Raw genomic sequence first — 14,188 nt, forward strand, 5'->3', positions numbered from 1 at the left:
TACCTTCTATCTTTATTTCCAATCAGTCTTGCTAGTTTTGTCAATTTTGCTAACCTTCCCAAAGAACCCATTTAGATTTCATTGATTATTGTTTTCCTGCTTCCAATTTTCTTTAGTTTGTTTTCTATTTTCTTAAGATGAAAGTTTAAGTTACTGATTTCAGTCCTTTCTTCTTTTCAGTATAAACACTTAATATTATCACTTTCCCTCTAAGCACTGCCTTAGGGCATTCCACATATCATGATACATCATGTTTTCATTTCATTAAGTTTGAAATATTTTCCAATTTCCCTTTAATTTCTTCTTGGACTCATGAGTTATTTAGAACTATGTTGGTTAGCCTCCAATTATTTATTGATTTTTCAGATTTTTTTAATGTTATTGATTTTTAATTTAGGTCCATTATGCCCAAAGTACATACTTTGTATAATAACAACCATTTTAACCTTAGCAATATTTTGTGGCCCAGAGTATGGTTTATCTTAGCAAATAAATGTTCCACGTGCATTTCAAAGAATACACTCTCTACATTGCTGGGAAGTGTTCTATAAATATGAATTAGGTCAACTTGTTTTATGGGACTTTTTAAATCTCCCATATACTTATTCATCTTCTTTCTTTTGTGTCATTAGTTACTGAGAAACCACTATTAAAATCTCTGAGTAAATGTGGATTTTTACATCATGTATTTTGAATTTCTCTTACTAGGGTCATAGGTATTTGAAACTGTTAGGTCCTCTTGATGTATTAATTCCCTGATCAATAGGGAATGTCCCCTTGTGACTGTACCTGCTCTTTCAGGCTCGATGTGAGTACCAGGAATCATTTCACCTACTCTTTCAGAGAGCTTCTTTCTCTGGCCTCAGTAGGTTGCTCCTAGGTATGTGTCCATCAGTATTCTGCTGAAGAATTGGTGGGACCCTCTACAAATCCCTGGAGCTCTCTCTCTCTCTCTCTCTCTCTCTCTCTGCAGCCCTTCTTACACCTCCTAGTATTCCATCCTGAGAATTTCAGCACCTTTGTCTTCACAAACTCAGAACTCTGTTTTCTCAACTCAGTGCAACAGCGGAGCTCTATTTGGGTCTCCTCCCTGTATTACTATAGCCCACGGACACTCTCCAGAAAAGAAGCTAGAGAAATCCTGGAGTTCACTTCTTTTGTTCCTCTTCTTAGCAGGGTCAATTCCCCATAGTATCCTTTGACCAGTGTCTCAAAGCCATTGTTTCACGTATGCTGTCCTGTTTTTAAGCTGTTGGAAGTGGTGAGGTAAATCAGGACTCTACTTCCGCATGTTTGAACATCGACATACAAAACACCATCTACTTGGGAATGAAATTATCACCTCGCTGGTTTTAATGGAATACTTATTAATCTCAGCTTTGAATTTATTGAACAATAAAATTCTTAAACCCAGCTTATTGAAAAATGATTCAATTATAATACAATTTGTACCAATATACAGAGTAGTATGTATTAATGGAAACTAGGGAACTAAAGCTTTTCTTTAAAATGAAAGCTGAACTTAAGCAAATAAAAATGGTCATAAATCATGTATTGTGGAATAAAATGACAAGAAATTTACTTTGCAAAAAAAAAAAAAATCCTCGTTGGGTTAAGATAGTTTTTGGTATTTTTCCCCTACCAGTGATAGGCAGCCACTTAAAAAATATGCCTCTTTTCCTCTACTCCTCTCACTGATTCTCTCTGAGGTAGGCACCATTCCCTGTATTTCAGATGGTTGGACATTCCCTCCTGCTAGTATAAATTTTTCACCTGAAGCAAAGTCATGGTATCGGAATTGTAAGTGGTCCTCAGATCTCCATCAACCTGCTACCAGCAGTTCAAACTTAAAACCTGAAAAGCTGAAATCACCTTTCAGCTCCCCCAGCCCTGCCCTCCACATGAAAGCAGACAGATAGCCCAGCTCCCTGGGGCGTGGCTTGTGCAGCCTCGCAGGGCCCAGTCTTAGAGGGGACTGCCTTTGGTTAAATGCTCGGTAGTTGCTGTTTTAAAACACTTAATAATTTTTGAACAAGGGACTCCACAGTTGTATTGAGCTCAAGGAGCCATGCCATATGGAGTAGATTCTGCATACAGACTAAGTCTAGATATCAATTTTAGGTTCACTAGAGCTTTAAGTGTAAATGGAAAAGTAGAAATAAGACTGTCACAATTCCCATCATCTGAGTTCCTTCACTGGTACTTTTAACTGCTTGAATTTTGGTCCTGTTCCCCACCAAAACAAAGATATGCTGAAGGCTTAACCCCCTAGGACCTCAGAATGTGACCTTATTTCGAAATAAGGTCATTGTAGATGCAATTAGCTAAGATGACATCATACTGTTGTAGGTGGTGATATGGTTTGGCTGTGTCTCCACCCAAATCTCATCTTGAATTGTAGTTCCCATAATGTCTATATGTCATGGGAAGGATCCAATGGGAAATGAGTGGATTATGGAAGCAGTTTTCCCCATGCTGTTTTCATGATAGAGAGTGAGTTCTCACAAGATCTGATGGTTTCATAAGTCTCTTGCACTTCTCACTCCTGCTGCCTTGCAAAGAAGGTGCCTTGCTCCTTCTTCATCTTTTGCCATGATTTTAAGTTTCCTGAGGTCTTCTCAGACATGCAGGACTGTGAGTCAATTAAACCTCTTTCCTTTATAAATTACCCAGTCTTGGGCAGTTCTTTATAGCAGCATGAGAATGAACTAATATAGGTGGACTCCTAATTCAGTAAGACCGGTGTCCTTGTAAGAAGCTGGCATACGAGGACAGAGACACAGGAAAACACCACATGACAAGAGAGGCTGAGATTGGAGTATTGCAGCTCCAAACCAAGGGACTCCAGTGACTGTCAGCAAACCACAGAATGTTGAGAACAGGGAAGATTCTCCCAGGATTTCAGAGGGAGCATAAAACTGCACCTTGATTTCAGATTTCTGGCCTCAAGAACAGAGGCATTTCTGTTGTTGTAAGCCAGGCACTTTGTGGTGCTTTTTTCTGGCAGCCCTAGGACATGACTGTGGCAGACAATCACAAATATTGCAAAGTGGCATATTAATACAACATCCTAGCTCTGTTCACTACTCTTGGCAAAGCTTTTCTCTCCTAAATTCTGCTCCTGGTGAGCCTCTCATGGCCATTCCTCATTTGGGTCACATTCTTTAGAGATGGCAAGAGCAGCCATGACCTCAAAGCCATTACAGAGGGTTGCATCCAGTGCTGGCAGTTCTAGGTCTCCTAGGGGAGACTCAAGCATATTCCATAAGCAGAGAGAAATACTAACATCTCCATGCTTACAGTGCCGAAGCAAAGATCTGGGAATGATTAGAAACTCACAAACTCCAATCCAAGGCTGTCATGGTTTGCATGCTTATGTCCTCTCTGAAATTCAAGTTGAAACTTCCTCCCCAGTGTAACAATGTTAAGAGGTAGGGCCTTTCTGAGGTGATGAGGCCCTGACAACTACACTCTCATAAATGAAATTAATACTCTCGGAGTGGTCAGATCAGTGCCTGGTCTTTGCTTTTCTTCTGACATGTGAGGACACAGCAACAAGACTGTCTCGGAAACAAGAGAGCCATCCTCGCCAGACACCAAATCTGCCAGTGCCTTGATCTTGGACTTCCCAAGCTCCAGAACTGTGAGAAATAAATCTCTATTATTTACAAATTACTCAGTCTGTGGTATTTTGCTACAGCACCAAAATGGAGTAAGACAAAGGACAAAAAGTTCTAAGAAATAAATGATGAGAACTCAATATTCACCTTTAACTCAGAGAAATGTTTTATTCTGGCTAAAACTCCTATTAGAGGGCACAAATATCAGTTATGAGCAAGACAACACAAAGGCTGGGCCTGATGGAAAGCTGATGGTACAGCAATGACTTAGTTAAAACCTACAATACCTGTTAATACTAAAACCCATTCTACGAATAGGAAAATTAGAGTTCAAATGAGAAACACACATTATCAAAACACCACAAATGTAGAGCAAGAAAAATATCATGATGATAATATAAAATATTCAACTGCTTTCTCCATACTTATTCACCATGAATCTAAAAGTTTCATGGTGAATATTTTTGGATTTCTTCCATACTTATTCACCATGTTCTAAAAGTTTACTATGAAGTCTCCGGCATGCAAGTGCCTTTATTTGAGTGAAAATAATATTAGTTGCTGTTAAGAAAAAAATATATTTGAAATACAGAATACCAGAGTTTAGTGAAATGTTGCTTAGCAACTTTTCATAGGAAATAATTTGAACTCTGCATTAATTTTTTTTCCTGAGAATTTGCTGCTCTAGCCTGGAGTCTAGAATTCACTCTCTTATATTTCAGAAGGTTCTCTGCCTTACCACATGGGTACATGCACACAGCTCTACTCTGATGGAGACAAAGTTGTATTAGTCACAAATTCTCTTAAGAATGTTTCTTGCCGGGCGCGGTGGCTCAAGCCTGTAATCCCAGCACTTTGGGAGGCCGAGGCGGGTGGATCACAAGGTCGAGAGATCGAGACCATCCTGGTCAACATGTGAAACCCCGTCTCTACTAAAAATACAAAAAAAAAACTAGCTGGGCGTGGTGGCGCATGCCTGTAATCCCAGCTAATTAGGAGGCTGAGGCAGGAGAATTGCCTGAGCCCAGGAGGCGGAGGTTGCGGTGAGCCGAGATCGCGCCATTGCACTCCAGCCTGGGTAACAAGAGCGAAACTCCGTCTCAAAAAAAAAAAAAAAAAAAAAAGAATGTTTCTTGGGGTAGAACAATAGCATCCAAGACTTAGTGCAAGAGTAGCTGGAAGTCTATGACAAGCACAAGTGAGACGATGCAGAAGCCCTAAGAGAGCCACCATCGAGAACGCCTCCATTTAAACTAAGTCAAAAACAGATGTTTGGCAAGCCCAGAGAACATTTTTGCTCCCTTGCAAAAGTCCCGCTCTTTCAGGAAAACACTACAAATCCCAGACTCCACTCATGCCTCCCTCTTGAGCCCTTGTATTGCCTTCCCTAGGAGGGCTCTTCTAGATGCCCTGAGAGCCACACACAGCGGTCTGGGGCTCTCAAAACAGTGAGCAGCACTGGGCAGGCTTCAAGGGAGGTCAGAGGACCCATTCCTGGCACCACACAGGGAGAAGCTGGCGAGTGGCTGGATTGAACCCTGTGTGGTTCCTGGTGAATGTCCTTCCAGTGCCCTTTGCACCTGATGAGGTTTCCTACAGGGAGGAATGAGGCCAATGACAGGCATATAGGAGCTAAGGGAGACCTAGATGAGAAAACCAGAACAAAGAGGTTCAATTATAAGGACTCTATGTATACTAAATCTCTTTAGAAGAAAGTCGAATTTCAGTTTTAGTACAAAAGCAATAATTGATTCCCCAACAGTAATGCTGCCTGATATATATGTGGGCTATTATTATTCCTTGGGCCAAGTTAGTTCTATTTCTCTTATTGATTCATCTGAGAGTGAAAATACCTCCAAATGGAACTATCAGCTGGCAATCCGAAGCAGCGACAGTACCATATTTTTGGCATCTCTGAAGAAAGTGCTCTCTCCCCATGAAGTTTTTCCAAATAATATCAACCCAAAAGTGACTCAACTAGAACAATCCAGATTCACAAATGTGTTCCCTTCACATTGCACAATAATCTGTCAAGTGCCAGGGCACAACAGGAGGGGAATGCCCTAGTCACCGTCGAGAGTGGACATCTAGAGATTCCCTGTGATGGTGACAGAATACCACATTCAAATTCTGGTCCTCTTCCTCACTGTGTGACTTTGAGGAAGTGAGTTAACTTCTCTGGGCTTTAGTATTTTCTCATCAGCCAAGATGAACGTGATAATATTATTTACCTCACAGGGCTACATAGATGAAATAATTTGTGTATGCAAAGTAACTACATAGTGCCTGCTACAGGGAGGACCTTGGAAGTGACGCCTATCATTCTATGGTAGAAGGGCAAGTGCATAGATGTGGTATTTGTATACTCACTTGGTCCCACAATTTCTGTGGTGTGATCACCATGTGTGGTGCTGTGTTGTGTGCTGGGAACAGAGCAGCAAGTAAAATGGTCTCCAAGACCACACAGTCTTTATTTTTATTTGTACAAAGTTATGGGGTACAAGTCAATCTTGTTGCATGCAAAAATTGCATAGTGGTGAATCAGGGTTTTAGGCTATCCATCATCCAGATAATTTCCATCGAACTGCTTAAAACACATTGGCTGTAAAGGTGGGGGTGGGAGGAGAATCACAAAGGCTGTGTGCAGGCCAGAGGACAGGTTAGTCACGACACTGATCTGCATACCAGGGCCCAGGCTCCTCTTAAGAAAAGCACTATAGGGAAAATGATGGGGAGCAGAGAGAATGTTCCAGAAAGACTGACAGAATTGTCCATTCAAGCAACATCAGTTCTGGGAAGGCCCAAGTGAGGGTTAGGGAAAATCCTCAGCTCAAGGGACAGCCAGTGTATTAGTCTGTTCTCACGCTGCTAATAAAGACATAACTGAGACTGGGCAATTTATAAAGAAAAGAGGTTTAATGAACTCACAGTTCCACATGGTTGGGAAGGCCTCACAATCATAGCGGAAGGTAAATGAGGAGCAAAGTCACATCTTACATGGTGGCAGGCAAGAGAGCACATGCAGGGGAACTCCCCTTTATAAAACCATCAGATCTCATGAGACTTATTCACTATCACTAGAACAACATGACAAAGACCCACTGTGATTCAATAACCTCCCATCAAGTCCCTCCCAAGACACATGGGGATTATGGGAGCTACAATTCAAGATGAGATTTGGGTAGGGACATGGCTAAACCATATCAGCCAGTTTGATTTCTCAACACTCTGGCTGGGAACTCACAGAAGGAAAAACTTAGAAATGCCTCCTCTGCTTGAAAGAGCCAGAAACACAGAGGTCTCCCAGTAAACACACTGCAGGCTGGGCCCAGCTCAGCTGGACTTTCCTCAAATGCACAGGTGTCATTGGGATAGGCATGGTCATTAAACAAAACAAAAGCATATCCTCATCTTTATTGTTAACAGAAATAATTTTAACTACTTTTTAATTTTTGTCACGTGTGTGTTTCTTCATAGTAAGTCCAAATGTCCCCTGTGAAAAATCACCCTGGCACACAGCAGCACACAGCAAAGGGTTTCTTGGGTGCACAGAGACAGGCTTTCTAGGTTGCATTTTTCTACTTACATTCATATGCTACTCAATTCTTCCAATGGTAAATACATTCTTTGGTCACATTCCAAGTGACTGCACTAAAGGAAAAGCAAACGGATTCTGCACTATTTCAAAGACTAAGAGAGGTCTTTATTTTCTTTCATTTTCACTAAAAAAAAAAAGATGTTTGCACACTGATGTCCTATTTTTGTAAAAAAGCACACATATGCACATGCTGAATGTCTGACATCATTTTAGGTAACAGGACAAAGAAAGTCTCTTGATCCTAGAGAAAAATGTTAGGCTTTCGAGTTGGTGGTTATTTAACAAATCTGTAAAATAAGTTCAGTGTGGTCTCCCTGCCAAGGTTGAAGTGGCGTTGTCAGGAATAGAAGTTTCTATTGAACTCTATTCAACAAGGTTTAGTATGAGAGAAATGCAGAAAGCTGGAGTCAGATGCAAATATGGCTGAGTTTTCCTATCCTTCCTGACCACCCTGATGGCTCTCTAAGCCTGTGAGTGGGCAGAAGCCATTCCGAGCAATCGAGCCTGCCTGAAAAAAAACCATCTCAGAGGAGGGTCCCAAGTCAGCACTTATCAGCTGAGATAAAATGGATCTATGCTTGTCAGAAAAATCATTAAACAGGCTGGGCATGGTGGCTCACAACTGTAATCTCAATACTTTGAAAGGCTGAGGCAGGAAGATTACTTGCAGCCAGAAGTTCAAGATCAGCCTGGGCAATATATCAAGACCCCATCTCAATTTTTTTAAAAAAGAAAGAAAAACAAAATCATTAAATAAAACGTCACTTAAAAGCTTAGGGTTTGCAAAGTGAATCAAAGTTTTTTGTTTTTGTTTTTGCTTTTGTTTCTTAATGTATCAGGCAAGAAGGATTTAATCAATGTCATGAATGTAAGAACCATAGAGAAACACTTCCGTGAATGGAAGGGCAGAGATAAACCAACAATGTCTAGAGTGCTGACATGCCATGACAGTGTTCTGTGTATTTACATGGCAGTGGAATTGGGATGGTTATTTTCTCTTTACCTTCATGAGTTTTTGATTTGATTCAACATGACATTCACACACAAGAATGTCTCTAATTACTTAGAGACACCAGTTTGTATAATGGCAAAAACTGCAATTACTTTTGCACCAACCTGATGAAAGCCTCAAAACCTTCATTTAATGACCACATTTAATCCCAAGGTGGATTTGGAGTTTAAGGGAACACTGATATCAAGGGCAATTTCCAAATCTAAGAAGGATGAGTGAACCTTAGAGTAGTAATCCACAAGATGGAAATGTCTGTCCCACTACCAGAGAGCACCCACTTAAGGAACTATTATCTGTTGGGAGTTGAACTGTGTCCCCTGAAAAGACAGGTTCAAGTCCTAAACCCCAGTACTGTGACTATAACCTTATTTGGAAACAGGGTCTTTGTAGATGTCATCATATTACAATGAGGTCATTAGGGTAGTTGTAATCCAATATGATTGGGGTCCCTATAAAAAGAGGAGAGGAGACAGAGGAGACACAAAGGAAAGCCACCATGTGAAGATAGAGTGATGTGTCTACAAGCCAAGGAATGCATGAGACACCAGAAGCTGGAAGAGACAAGGAAGGATTCTCTCCTAGAGTCTTCCAAGAGAATACAGCTCTGCTGGCCCTGTGATTTCAGACTTCTGCAGACTTCTGACCTCCTGAGCTGAGACAATAAATATCTTCTATTTGTTCTAAGCCATGTAACACAATTTGGAAGAGACTTGGTTACAGCATCCCTAGAAACGAATACAATGTCTACCCATGGGAAAAATGATTGCTCTTTTTGAAATCAGCGACATGCTTCCAGTAAACACATTCTGGAATTCCAAGCTTCCCTGCTCCTCCTGGTGAGACTGGCGGGCACCACAGCAATTATGGGTAGAGATCCTTGCTGTGTTGTGTAACTGAGCTGGACAGAGAGGGAGAGATACACCCATACAATTTGCCACCACGTCTGGTAGTTTTCCTGGGCTCTTCTTTTTGCCAAAGTGCCTCTGTATTCCCTCCATGTGGCAACCCCTAATCACAGCGATAACAGCTGTTACAAGTTCTGTGAGTTCTTCTAGAAAATCGTCCAATCTCTGGGTAGCCCTGGAAACCTCCCAATTTGCAATTAGTATCAGCAGTGAGAGTGGTCTTGCATAGACTGTTCCTTCTGACTGTATAGCAGGCTCACTCCTGCATCACTTTACAACTATGTTGTTAATTTCACCATCTTCCAGTGGGAACCATTCCAGTGGGAACCATATCCACACTGAAGGATACTGAAAGTAGCCTGCTTTCTTAAGCACAGTGGACCTGCTGCAACACTTCCTGATGGCTAATCGTCATTAAGGGACTTACACATGTGGAGTCTGTAATAAAAGACACCAGGGCTGGGCCTGTGGTCCCAGCACTTTGGGAGGCTGAGGCGGGTGGATCATGAGGTCAGGAGTTTGAGACCAGCCTGACCAACATGGTGAAACCCCGTCTCTATTAAAAGTACAAAAATTAGCCAGGCATAGTGGTGTGTGACTGTAATCCCAGCTACTCAGGAGGCTGAGGCAGGAGAACTGTTTGAACCCAGGAGTTGGAGGTTGCAGTGAGCCAAGATCGCACCACTGCACTCCAACCTGGGTGACAGAGCGTGACTCCATCTCAAAAAAAAAAAAAAAAAAAAAAAGAAGAAGAAGAAAGAAAAAGAAAGAAACCAAGAAACCAGAAGGTAGACTTTTGCTTTCCATTTCATTTTAAACCCCCATTCCCATAGAATGGAGGGCAGCTAGAAGTGCCAGGCAGGACTTCAGGATCCAGAAGGGAGAAGGCTCAATGTCTCTCTTCTGGCAAGGGGCATGAGCGGGTCCACTGCCTGAGGTACACACCCTGCCAACGCTCCTGCCTTAGGAATAGTGGTTGAAACTAGCGGCAGCCACTGAGCCTGGCTGTGGCCTTTTCTGAGCACCATGCCCAGGGTAAGAAGACCGAGCAGTCACAGCTGTGCTCCTCCCAGGAACATCCCCAGGCCATGGCTTGGGCTGGCCTCCCAACCTGCAAAATCAACATGGAATGCCCGGGCTGAGCCTCATAGACACTCACTCTATCCAGGGCCCCAGCAGTGTGGGAGAGACAACCACAGAATGGTTGGGGTTATACTAGGGGCAGAGGTGAACACATTCCAATTCAAGATGTACTTAAATGTTAAAAAGTCAACGTACACAGGGCGAGCTAAAACCAAGAAATTTGGCCAACAAATTCAATACCTGAGTGTCATCAGTCTTGAGAAAATGACAGTAAAATAACTATGAAATAAGCATGTTTATGATCCTGGGAGAAATTTTGAAAAGGAGGCTAATAGTGTCCAAAACACAAAATATATGTTTTATATATATATTTAAAAAATGGGTTAAAATACAAACAACAAACCTGTAGATGAAAATGTAGTCATCTGTCAATGAACATATCAAACGAGTAGCTGCAGGCTGCTGATGGCTGGGTGGCAGTCTGCTAAGGGCGAGAATAGGACACTGGAGAGACAGTCACATCCCTGCCCAGAAGGTTATGTTCCAGCAGCAGACATTCAATAAATGAATAGAGGGGTGTGTCCTATAATGTAAAGTTCCAGAAGCCACCCTAAGTGCTATGGAAACACTCAAGAAAGGTTAATGGTGATGCCTGATGAAGTGACAGATGCGGGTCAGGAAAGATCATTCCCAGGACATGCAACCTGTGGACAAGAACATTCCAGACAGACAAAGGCACCTTATCCTGATTAATTGGTTCTATTAAAAATAGTAACAATGATAAAGCAAACATTGTATTACCAGAATCTTCCATGTTCCCATTAAGTTAAACATCTGATGCCACTTAGACTCTGTCCTTCCACACTGCATTAGAAATCTCGGCTTAAAACAATTAGACAAAATACTACATCAGAATAAGGTAAATTAAGGATATCAAAGGGAGAAAGAAAATTCTAATTATCTGCAGATGACCATACTATCTACACAAATGAACTGAGAGTCTCAGGTTAACTAACAGAACTCATAAGAGCCCATTGAGACTGCAGGATCAACATAAAAACAATCGTATTCATATGCATCTACACTGACCAATTAGAAAAGGTAATTTTAAAAATTCTGTTTATGAAAAAATAAAAAGACTTTAGATACCTAAGATTAGGTCTAAGGAAAATCACGACTGATTTTACAAAGAAGAAAAAGAGTCTCTGAAGGACATAAAAAGGAATCCGAGATCTTGGAGAGACATGCCATACCATTCGATGAAAAGACTATACACAAAAAGGGTGTATTTCTGGATGTTTTCTAAACCACCTTTTTATTAATTCTTAGGCTTTAAATATCTTTCACTGCAAAAATTTAACTTCAATATAATTTAAATCCAGAACCCAAATGGACTTTTCATTGAAGATGACAAACTGATTCATAAGGAAAAGAGAGCTAAAAACATTGTAAACAAGGAGGAGGTACTTGGCCTTCCAGATAGTAAGTCTTCCCAGAAACCTGTATCATTAAAAGAAGATGGCTTTGGTGCAAGGAGAGACCACCAGATCCAGGCAACAGACCAGCAGGATCTTAACAGTTCTCCCGCTTACAGTACCTGGGCACCAGCATGCACACAACAGGGCTTCTAGGCTGCTGGGGGAGGTAATTTTTAAAAAGATAGTTCTAATTGGCCAGTGTTGGTGCATATGAACTATTGTTTTTATGTTGATCCTGCAGTCTTGGCGGGCTCTCTTTTGAGTTCTGTTAGTTAATCTGAGACTTCCAGTTTATTTGCATAGATAGTATGGTCATCTGCAGACAATTAGAATTTGCTTTCTCCCTTTTATGTCTGTAACTTACTTTATTGTTATGTAGTATTTTGTCTAATTGTATTAGCCAAGATTTCTTTTTTTAAAAAAATACATATTTTATTGCATTTTAGGTTTTGGGGTACATGTGAAGAACATGCAAGATTTCTAATGGGGTGGGGAAGGACAGAGTGTAAGTGGCATCTGGAGCAAAGAGAGTGAAGGAGAGGGCGAGGAGCATGAGGGAGAGCAAGGAGGCCTGCACCCAGCTTTCCAAGGGGTTCTAGGGGGAGAGTGATGAAGGAGAGATGATGCCATCCACTGGGTCTTGTGTCCATCAGGACAGTGTCCTCTTAGAGCCAGGAAGAATAACTTGAGGTCACTTAGTCCAGCCTCCTCCCTTTGCACAAGAAACGGAGGCACAAAGAGAGGATGGCTTGGCAGAGGTCACATGACTAGTTACCAACAGAACCCTCTTTCCAACTGAGGCACACCAACAGTATTCTGTCCCTTGACATAGCATTTGAGGGCTCAAATCTGTCCATCCCTCTGGAAGCCCTCCCTCCTTCACCTCTATAGTAGTAGACTCTCACTGGCTTTCTTCTCCCATCACAGCTTCTCTATTTCTTTCCAGGTCCTATTCCTGGCACACCCCTGACTCTCAATGTCCCCACCAACCCTGTGACAGCCTTCTCAGCTAGGTAGTCACCCTCTCCCTGTACGGCTTCAAAACTCCACATCTTGGTTGACAAGCTTTAAACTAGTAGCTTGTATATTTACACCTCAGCCTAGACCTGTCCCCTAGACAGCACACTGTTTATCGTGTTGTTGGATGAATATGCTGGGAGCAGCCACCCATATAGTACCAGCACTATGGAAAAAAGCCAACAGTTAGATGACACTCTCCTAAGGGTATGACACCATCCACGTGTAGGCATTTTCTAAGCCCAGAGCCTCAACAGGTGCAAAATGAACAAATGTGGATTTTTCAGCAGGTATCTGAGAATCCTTTCAATAGCATGTGACCATGCGGAGGGAAAATCAATGTCACAGAAATAGGAAGGGTCTTTAAGTAGGAAAACTCTAGTAATTGAGAAGGAATTTAAGGGAAACAACCAGTCTGGGAGGATTGCAGGCACCTGGTGAGGCTTCAATCCCAGAGGAAATCTGGAGAAACAGGAAGTCTAGACAAGGCACTCCGGAGACAGACAGACTAAGTTTTCAAAGCCGTGGTTGGAGATGTAAGAAAATGAAGCTTAGCTATCCCAAACAAGCGACAGTGTGAGGCCCCAGCCAGCTCCCTGGCTGCAGCACGATGGATCTGCTAAACTGGGGACAGAGTGACTTTGACCATGAGTCAAAGACAGCTATTTCAAAAGCCTCTGTTCTCCCTGCCTGGCTTATTTTACTTCCAGTTAGACAGGAGGAATAAGGTTTACTGATCTATTGCATAATGTGCTGATCCTAATTAATAATAATGTATATTTCAAAATTGCTTAAAGAGTAGATTTTAAAGCTTCTCACCAAAAATATGTACATAAATGATATGTTGCATATGATAATTAGTTTGATTTAATCTTATATTAAACATACGTATCCAATTATACACACACACATATAAATATATATACACACATACATCTATACATATACATATACATACAGATATAAATACATATACATTGTACCCCATAATACATACAATTATAGTTTGTCAATTAAAAATAAATAAATTTTAAAAATATAAATTTTTTAAAAATAGACTCTGTTATCAGTTACAGGACTCCTCTCTATAAGTTAAGGCCAAATTGTTTACAAAACTAAGTATATCACAATAAAGGAAGTACAAAAAATGTTTTCACACCTTACCTGGTCCCAGGGAGAGACAGTTCCTCCGAAACACATGAAGAGGTATCCCATGGCAACAAGGCATATCCATATCACCAACGAGAAGAGGCGCAGCAGCTTCTTAAACACAGACTCGATGCAGACCAGGATAAATATCGCAAAGAAAATTGCCAGGGCAGTTGGAACTGTTATTAAAAATGCCACATGGTCTTCAACTTCCTGAGGAGAGAAAAAAATACATGGAAAAGTTACCGTTTGGAGATACCACTGCGATACCAATGATTTATGTTGTTAAAATGTTATCAACACTTATCAATGTCAGAATATATCAA

The 14,188-nt window shown here is 41.3% G+C and overlaps 1 protein-coding gene across 1 annotated transcript in view; it reads right to left on the minus strand.

Moving 5' to 3' along the window:
• The window catches only part of ADCY2 (adenylate cyclase 2), a 445,240-nt gene that overhangs the window by 412,779 nt on the left and 18,273 nt on the right, over positions 1 to 14,188 (minus strand). The window contains exon 2 of the mRNA XM_003932504.4: positions 13,878 to 14,075. Coding sequence (XP_003932553.2) covers positions 13,878 to 14,075 — 198 coding nt within the window. The remainder of the gene's footprint in view (positions 1 to 13,877; positions 14,076 to 14,188) is intronic.

The sequence above is a fragment of the Saimiri boliviensis genome, chromosome 1, assembly GCF_048565385.1.
Source record: "Saimiri boliviensis isolate mSaiBol1 chromosome 1, mSaiBol1.pri, whole genome shotgun sequence".
NCBI lineage: Eukaryota > Metazoa > Chordata > Mammalia > Primates > Cebidae > Saimiri > Saimiri boliviensis.